At 41.1% G+C, this 9,794-nt stretch overlaps 1 protein-coding gene and 1 pseudogene across 1 annotated transcript; both read right to left on the bottom strand.

The window, feature by feature from the left end:
- The window catches only part of LOC145478227 (uncharacterized), a 10,720-nt pseudogene extending 2,773 nt beyond the window's left edge, over positions 1-7,947 (bottom strand).
- Positions 5,853-9,590, bottom strand: LOC145489741 (protein UXT homolog). The gene has a single exon (XM_081468779.1). The coding sequence runs from the start codon at positions 9,574-9,576 to the stop codon at positions 9,106-9,108; it is 471 nt and encodes a 156-aa protein (XP_081324905.1). The 5' UTR covers positions 9,577-9,590; the 3' UTR covers positions 5,853-9,105.
- Between the last annotated feature and the right edge of the window lie 204 nt (positions 9,591-9,794).

Raw genomic sequence — 9,794 nt, 5'->3', positions numbered from 1 at the left:
GCAAATCTACACACGTGTATTTTACTTGTGGAAGTCTGTCGCTTTGGACAATGCTTGGGTTAAAGATTCTCGTCCATTTATATCTTTTTTTCACTTGTGCGTTTTCGCGCGTTTAGCGATGCGGCACACTCGCGTTTCTTGTGTGGGGATCCCAAACTATTCCTACGGGGCTCTTTAAAAATGCTAGTTTTGGCCCTCCCCCAAATTTACACAAGTGTACAGTGCTTGGGTTATATATTCTTTCCCATGTCAATTTTCTTCTCTCCCGCTTTGGACAATGCGTGGGTTAAAGATTCTCGCTCATTTACATCTTTTTTTCACTCGCGTGTTTTCGCGCGCTTAGCGATGCGGCACACTCGAGTTTTTGGTGTAGGGATCCCAAACTATGCTTACGGGGCTCTTTAAAAATGCTAGTTTTGGCCCTCCCTTAAATCTACACAAATGTATTTCACTTGTGGAAGTCTATCGATTTGGACAGCGCTTAGGTTGGAGATTCTCGCCCAGATCAACTTTCTCAGTTTCTCTCGCAAGTTCCCGGGCGTTTAGAGATGTGCCACACTCGCGTTTTAGGTGCGGCGATCCCAACCAATGCTTATTTAACTTTTTAGAGATGTAACTTTTAGCCCTCCCCCAAATCTACACACGTTTATTTAACTTGTTTAAGTCTATCGATTTGGATAGTGCTTGGGTAAGAGATTCTCGCCCATATCAACTTTCTCTTCTCTCATACGTTCTTGCGTGCTTAGAGATGCACCACACTCGCGTTTTAGGTGCGGGAATCCCAACCAGTGCTCACTTAAAGATGCTACTTTTAGCCCTCTTCCAAATCTACACACGTGTATTTCACTTGTGGAAGTCTATCGCTTTGGACTATGCCTGGGGTAAAGATTCTCGCCCATTTATATCTTTTTTTCACTCGCGTGTTTTCTTGAATTAGTTTAAAGTCCCTGGGAGTCGGAAATATCGCTCAAGTTTCTGGAAATCGACCCAAAGTTGGTCAAAATCACGCTGCGCGTAGCCCGGTCTCGGCGACTTTCCAGTCACTAAGTGGCTATATTTCGGCCAGAGTGCTCATAGCGAAGCGTTCAAAAATTTTTCCTCTGTCCATTTCACTGAAAACCAAAGTCTTCTCGAATTAATTTAGAGACCCTGGGCCTCGGAAATATCGCCCAAAATAATGGAAATCGACCCAAAGTTGGTTGAAATCATGCTGCGCACAGCCCGGTCTCGGCGACTTTCTAGTCACTAAGTAGTTATGTTTCAGCCAGACTGGTCATAACCAAGCGTTCAAACATTTTTCCTCCGTCCAATTCACTGAAAAGCAAAGTCTTCTCGAATTAGTTTAGAGTCCCTGAGACTCGGAAAAATCGCCCAAGTTCATGGAAATCGACCCAAAGTTAATCAAAATCACTCTGCGCGTAGCTTGATCTCGGCGACTTTGAGCACTGTCCAAATCGATAGACCTCCACAAGTGAAATACACGTGTGTAGATTTGGGGGAGGGCTAAAACTAGCATCTCTAAAAAGTAAGGTAAGCATTGGTTGAGATCCCCGCACCTAAAACGCGAGTGTGGCGCATCTCTAAACGCGCGAGAACTTACGAGAGAGAAGAAAGTTGATATGAGCGAGAATCTCCCACTCAAGCACTGTCCAAATCGATAGACTTCCACAAGTGAAACAATCGTGTGTAGATTTGGGGAAGGGCTAAAAGTAGCATCTTTAAAGAGTTAGGTAAGCATTGGTTGGGATTCCTGCACCTAAAACGCTTGTGTGGCGCATCTCTAAACGCCCGAGAACTTACGAGCGAAAATAAAGTTGATATGGGCGAGAATCTCCAACCCAAACACTGCCCAAATCGATAGACTTTTACAAGTTAAATACCTTTGTGTAGATTTGGTGGACGGCCAAAACTAACATTTTTAAAGAGCCCCATAAGCATAGTTTGGGATCCCCACACAAAAAACGCGAGTGTGCCGCATCGCTAAATGAAAACATGCGAGTGAAAACAAGTTATAAATGGGCGAGAATCTATAATCCAGGCATTTTTTAAAGCGACTGACTTCCACAAGTAAAATACACGTGTGTAGATTTGAGAAAGGGCTAAATGTAGCATCTTTAAAAAGTCCAGTAAGCATAGTTTGAGATGACGACACAAAAATCGCGAGAGTAGCGCATCTCTAAACGCACGAAAACACGCGATAGGTCGAAATATAAATGGGCGAGAATCTCCATCCCAAGTATTGTTTAAAGCGACAGACTTCCACAAGTGAAATACACGTGTGTAGATTTGGGGGAGGGCCAAATCTAGCATTTTTAAAGAGCTCCGCAGACATACTTTAGGATCCCCATACCAAAAACGGGAGTGTGGCGCATCTCTAAACGCGCGAGAACTTACGAGAGAAAAGAAATTTGATATGGGCGAGAATCTCTTTCCCAGGCACTGTCTATATCGAAAGACTCCCACAAGTAAAAAAAATACACATGTGTAAATTTAAGAGAGGGCCAAAACTAGCATCTTTAAAAAGCCCAGTGAGCCTAGTTTAAGATCCCGACACCAAAAGTTCGAGTGTGCCGCATAGCTAAACGCGCGAGAAAAGACAAGAGAAAAGTAAATTGACATCGTTAAAAATATCCACCCAAGCACCGTTCAAATCGATAGACTTCCACAAATGAAATACACACTGGAGATTTGGAAGAGGGCTAAAACTAGCATCATTAAAAAGCGAGATGAGCAAAGTTTAGGATCCCCATATCTAAAACGCGAGTGCGCCGCCTCGCTTAACGTGCGACAACACGCGGGAGAAAAGAAAATTGACATGTCAAAGAGAAGCTAACCCAAGCACTGTCCAAATCGATAGACTTCCACAAGTGAAATACACTTCTGTAGATTTGGGGGAGGGCCAAAACTAGCATTTACAAAGAGCCCGGTAAGCATAGTTGGGATCCCCACACAAAAAAACGCGAGTGTGCTGCATCGCTAAACGCGCGAAAACACGCGAGTGAAAAAAAGATCTAAATGGGCGAGAATCCTTAACCCAAGTATTGTCCAAAGCGACAGACTTCCACAAGTGAAATACACGTGTGTAGATTTGGAGGAGGGCTAAAAGTAGCATCTTTAAAAAGCTAAGTAAGCGTTGGTTAAGATCCCCGCACCTAAACCGCGAGATTGGCGCATGTCTAAACGCGCGAGAACTTACGAGAGAAAAGAGAGTTGATATGGGCGAGAATCTCCAACCCAAACACTGTCCAAATCAATAGACTTCCACAAGTGAAATACACGTGTGTAGATTTAGGTGAGAGCTAAAAGTAGCATCTTTGAAAGGTTAGGTAAGCATTGGTTGGGATTTTTTTTTAAAATTCTATGAGAACGGGGCTGTATCCCTCTAAGGCTGTGGGTGTAATTTTTAAAAACACTGAGTTCTTATAAATCATTTAGAAATTCTTCGTTCCAGTTCAAATTTATGTTGCTGGCACATGGGTGGGCACTTTACATGTAGACCACGATGTAAGATACCTTAAACTATTTCTACTGTTCATGATACACTGCTACGTTAGTCTGCTTTATAAATATTTAAATGCTCTGGTCGACTTTTTAATTTCAATACGATTAAATGTTCTTTTTATGCGTTCCTATTAAAAATGATGCAAAGTTGTCAATTTCAGTAATTTTAATTTGAAGAAAAGGTCCAGTTAGTACCTTCTTGTTACTTGATGAAAATCTTGCGGGATTTGTTTTATCAGGGCGCTTCATGACGCCTCCTGAAATAAGCTATACCTTCCCTAGTTGAATCGTCATCAGTTTATCGTACGTTATTCAGGTTATTGATTGGAAAAATAATTATACTTTTGAACCTTAGTTCCTCTATTCTCAGAGGATGGGGGGTGGGCTCACTTCTTTCGGAGGTCGTTACTTACGGACTTTTACGATTCGTTGCGTGTACGAGCCATTGGCCAAGCGATTGGCCAAGCGATTGGCCAAGCCACTGGTAGCCGTACAGAGCCACCTAAAGCACTGACAATCTATCTTAGCTCCATGTACTAAGTTTCTCCTCGCGCTTTTTTTTTTTTTTTGCCTTCGGCTGTGTAATTGTGCGATATTTTCTACACAATAACTTCAATTGCCGAGCATGATAATACTGCACGTGGCTCCCACTGCCAACGACATACTCAGACAAGTATTCCAGATCGTCTGGGTTTCTCTTCCTTAAGATCTGTTTTAGATTGATTAATCAAACGCTCCTTTACGTCCGGACAAGCATCTCGATGCAAGCTCAGAGTTTATTGTGATGCCTTTCATTAGGTAAACAAGACATTTACGTCTACTCGCCGCGCTCAACATCCATTCGTAGGCACTTTGGTATCTTTAAGTTCAGTTCGTAGATCTGAACTTGGTTCAGTGGGAGAAGCAGAGGAAGGTTCATGATGTGTAATTCGTTCATCATTGCGGGATTACTTGATTTATAGGCATTCCCCGCTTTTGTCCGCTCACTTTTTTTTCCTGCCCAAGTCTTTCTTCACGTGTGTTTAGGCGTGATCCGATATATAATGGCCTTGTTTTGTTCCAGATTATTGGCGTCGGTGGAGTCCGCCATCGTTTGAAAGCATCAGGAATGACTCGAACGCACCATTTACTTTTAAAGCACTAGTATTAAATATAGTGACTTCATTTTAAAGTTGTCTCATATTCCATCGGCCCTTTCTGGTTTATTTTTTATTTAATATCATCGACATGTCACTGAAACAGATTCTGACGCCTTCACTGGCCGCAAGACGAAGAACCCTAGTGAGAGTATGTAAGGAATGCTAGGAAAATTTCCTACCATTTTTTTGCGGTACTTACAGTAGAAGCCCGGTGCGTCCAGTCATGATTGGTTTTATTCTAAAGAGAAAAGTACCACAAGGGGAGCAAGGGGCTTTCTGAAACAAATATATAGCTTTTTGAAGTGATCAAAGACGTGAGGTAGGTACATGCACCACCCATTTTACGTAGTGCTCACAAGTACCTACCCCACCCTACCCCCCTCTTGCTGCAAGCCTAATTAATTAATTGAAATTAATTAATTAAACAAACATTAAAGATTACACCTTATGGCCAACTGCCTTATTGCCATAGTGCTTTAGCGACGTCAACCTCCAAACGATCCCAGTAGTGCACTCTGCACTAAAAAGGACTCCACCCCCATTATTTTTACGCCCTTGGTCAGCCTCGTAATCATGTTTTCAGGAGTCGCTCGACTCGCTCAACCTCGCTCCTGTCGTCTTGTTTTTGAGCCTTGAGTTTTAAAACAGTTCATGAGCTAGTAGTATGCAAATGGAACGAGATATTTTTATTTTTAGTTACAAAGGTAACTTGATACTTTTGTTTTTCGCAATGAGTAAATTCAATTAGAGGTCACCAATACTCGCTTCTAGTTCTTAGTACATGTTTTAGAGATGAGACTATTTAGATTTGAAACAGTTCTAATGTTTACAATAGCAAGTGCAGGTAACGATTGTTTTGTTCTTGTTGCATGCAAATATAACGAGATATTTTTATTTTTTAGTAACAAAGGGTAATTTGACACTCTTGTTTTTCACAAGGGAGTAAATTCAATTAGAGCTGACGAATCGTCACCACTTGTTCCCACGAGATGTTTGCTGTCTTAACTTAACATTTTTGTTTTTTATATGGGAGTAAATTCAATTAGAGCTGACAAGTTATCGGCTATTGTTCCCAGGAAATTAAACGAAAAAGAAGCTTTCATTTCTGTACGGTTTTTACGTCTCTGCAGTAGCAGTTAAATATTTTTATTTGATGAGCATTTTATGACATTCTTTTAAAGGTAGAATTATGAAAACTGTCCAAATGTTCTTTGAAGACTGCGTGGCACCAAGTTAAAGTGCAATTTAATTAAATCAGACTTTCAACGTGTCAAGGAGGTTTTTTTTCTCTTTCTTTCAATTTTCGGCGAAGTAGTGTTGTTGTGTTGTGTCGTATAAAAAGGGTAAACTTACGACTTGTATAAAATGCGAAAAGTTCTCTTAACTTGAGTTTTTTTGAGCAAAAATTGTTCTTGGGGGTTGGAAGGGCTATGTGATCGGTGAGTGAGTTATGCATGTGCGCGTGTCACACAAATCAGAGTGTGGGTTGTATCAAAGACCGAATCAAATTGCCTGTTAGAAAATAAGATGGTATCTATATTAATCTGGAGACGTGTCAGATTGCTGTAGTTTGTTCAGTCAAACATTTTATGGCTTACTATTTAGTTATCTACCATTACCCATGTAACGTCGTATGTACAGCATAAATTCCCAGTTTCTTTCTTGTGTACATCGCAACCGAAAAACTTGTCAAATTAACCCAATCATCACTGTAAGCAGTTCCATGAATGCTGCTATCTCCGAGAATTCACCAAAAAAATAACTCTTGCATGCCTTGCGTGCCTATGTTAAACGTAGGGTTAATCCTTTTGATGTTTAATAAAGCGGGCTTTTGTGGTTAAAACTTACCGATTGATAATTCTGTATTTCACCGAATTTTCAAATGCCTAGGCTCGATTTATCCGATATACATTTCTCCTTTCCCGAGCAGCGGCTGGTAATCGAGCCTATCAAATGCCCAACCCCCGAGCAACCCTTTGCCATCAAATGTCCCATGGTGAAGACTTACAACCTGTCCAATGACCAGGTGGGCATAGGCCTGCTTGGAATTGAGATTAGGGTTGTTAGGAGCCGTGATAGTGGGTAGCTAAAATGGCGAAAAGGTTAGAAGTACGTCTGTAAGTGACGATAGGTGGGTGTTTAAAAACCTCCATGCAACAGCGGGAGGAAAGTAATCTGTTAAAATGTTTGCGCAGGATATTGGAAATGTGAGGAAGTGCTGGGAGGAAAGCAATCTGTTAAAATGTTTGCGTAGGATATAAGAAATGTGAGGAAGTGCTGGGTTATATGTAACAACAAAAGGTAAGCGGTTGGAATAGTGACGGTTAGTGTGCAAAGTGTCAGTGCGAGAAATATTAGTAGCTCGTTTAAATTCAAGGAAAGTGTTATCATAACCTCGTGAATTTAGCGTGAATACCACAAATACGGCAGACACGACACAAAGAAAACGTCTGTGATTTAGGAGATGGAGATTGGGTTCTGCCATCCGACACGTGAGAAGACGCTTCCGCGTTGCTCCTAGAGTAAGACTGTGATTTAGGAGATACAGATTTAGTTTCTCATTCTGGCACTTGATCGAGGGGACGCTTCCAAGCTGCTCCTAGACTGTCATTTAGGAGAGGCAGATTTGGTTCTGTCATCTGACAAGTGAGTGGATGCTTCGGAGATGCTCCTAGTCTCTGATTTAGGAGATGCAGACTTAGTTCTGCCATCCCACACGTGAGAACAGGCTTCTAAGCTGCTACTAGTCTGTGATTTGGAAGGTGCAGATTGGACAGTTATTAAACTAGTGCGTTCACTAATCAACATTAACCGACAAGGTGCTATTCAAAGATAATTAAGTGGTTAAGATATAAAAGACTTAGCAAAGATTTTTCCTGCTTTAATAGGGTGCAATCCCTGTATTTAGCTGCATGTCAAGGAATGGCATGAAAGTAGGAAATTGTACATGGCAATGACCAAATTTTGATACCAAACACAAAAGTTTCAGGGGTTCCATTTACTTCAAACTTTGTTACATGGATCTCAAAAGAGTCAATCTGAATGGGAAGTAGTTATGATTCTACCAGTTTCTCAGAGTGGTTTACTTTCCTAGTCAACAAAGACCATCTCTAAAAGAAAACAAACTCCCCATGAAAATAGAAAATCATACACAAAATTCCCATGCACATTGACTAAAAAGACCTGAGACTTTTTCCTGACTTACATGAGCACTTTGATGCATCAAACTTTCATCCAAAACAAGCAAATTCCCATATTCAGTTCTAACCTCTTTAAGATTCTTATTTCCGATTTGTACATGTAGCATCCACTAAAGTGTACTGCTTCCAAGTAATGAAAAAAAAAAGAACCCTGCACATACAAGTGCATTAAATAACTGACAGCTTAATCCCCAATAAAAGGCAACTATAGGCTCGATTACCAGCCGCTGTTTGGGAAAAGAGCCCGCACTCCTCCCCCGAACTCACGGCTGGACTCGTGGACTTGGCATTGTTAATTTCAACCAATAAGAAATCTGCCTGCCTGAATCGAGCAGGCTGCATAAATTAGCTTTCTCACAGTAGCAAAGGAGTTGTTCGATATGAAGTGCAATCGCACTAGTGGGATATTTAACCAAATACCGTCAACTGATGAAATCTTGCCTGATCTAAACCATAGTAGCATATATAACACGAAAAATAGTGAACAGACTTACACGTTAGAATCTATATTTGAATCATGTGGTACCAGAATATGAGATAACGAACAAAGAAAACAAAGGGAGGAATAAACGCAAACATCGATTTCAAGAAACAAAACACCCAGTCAAATTGATGTGTACCTTAGTCTTCTTGAAGAGAAGCAACACCAGTCTCTGGCGAAGCCAGACAAAATTAAATTTTTAAATGAGCCAAAGCAAACCAAACAAGCAAAACATAAACATGGTGTCAACACCATTTACACCAACATATGTGTGACCTTTGACATGACAGTTGCTACAGTATAGTCAAACAGCTCTGCTCTACTTTAAAAAAAAACAAAAACAAAAAAAAACAAAAACAAACTCTTCTGTAGAACACAGCATGTAAAGCCCTTCCGCAACAATAATGTGAAAAAACGCCACAAATTTTACGAGCCGTAGGCGTCATGTGTGCCTGGCTATGATTATCATCAGATGACATTTCCGGCCACCTGAAGCGCCGCAAGTTTTACATTATGAAGATACGTCACAGACATGCTTTGCCGCTCACGCGTCCAGCCGTCTCTTCTCGGGGAGGAACGTAGACCGGACTCGAGAAAGCGGCGGAAATCGAGCCTAAGGCAACTACTGACACTACAATATGCTGCAGAGGAAGATCACATGGTCTGTATGTGAATTCACCTGAGCCCTGATAGGTTATGCGTATGTGAAAACCCTATCATCTGTAGAGCAACTCCAAATATTGTCTTTCGAGGCTTTCTCGAGGTGAAGATAATTAATTTTGCCTCACCAAACAGGCCTCGGTTCTTCTTTCTTTGCACCAATGTCTTGCAACTCTCTTAGTCCTTCCAGGACAAGTTTGATGTGAGCTTTGATTTTAGCGGAATCATTCCCTAACTTTGAACTGTATGTCGTCAGTTGATTGCACTTTTTCTTGATAAATGTCAGCGCTTCATCCAACGTAAACTCAACAAAGAATCCATAACCAACTGAGACTAATACCTTCGATGGATCTGTTATTTGCGCCTGACAATAAAAGTTACAGCCGAGATCTACTTGCGTCTTCAGGCCTTTCCCAGTGCCTCCATCGTAGTTTTTAATGTTCTCTATGACGCTTTTTAACTGTAAATATTCGGCAATTTTGGAGTTTACCTCTTCTTGTGTTTTCATCACAGTTTCTAGATCTTTTCTTAATTTGTCATTTAAAAATTCTTCGTACTTCTTGACTTTCTCTTCCAAGCCCGTTCCGTCCGCCATCTTGATTTGCTCTGTGGGCAGCAAAGAGTTGTGGGAAGAAACGAAAGATGGCTGCTATAAAAGTCCCTGCATTCGTTGCGATAAGAACAAAGATCATGCGCATTCGGCTTCGGCCGATGTCCGCCAAAATGGCGAAAAAACTGTCCGAGAAAAACACTTAATTTATGTAGGTAATTTAGCAGGAGCTAATTATTTTATTACGGCTTGTTAAGATAACA

This window comes from Orbicella franksi, chromosome 1, assembly GCF_964199315.1.
Source record: "Orbicella franksi chromosome 1, jaOrbFran1.1, whole genome shotgun sequence".
NCBI classification, from domain to species: domain Eukaryota; kingdom Metazoa; phylum Cnidaria; class Anthozoa; order Scleractinia; family Merulinidae; genus Orbicella; species Orbicella franksi.
Note: the sequence above shows the minus strand (reverse complement) of the source record. Positions and strands in the feature narration are given on the sequence as shown.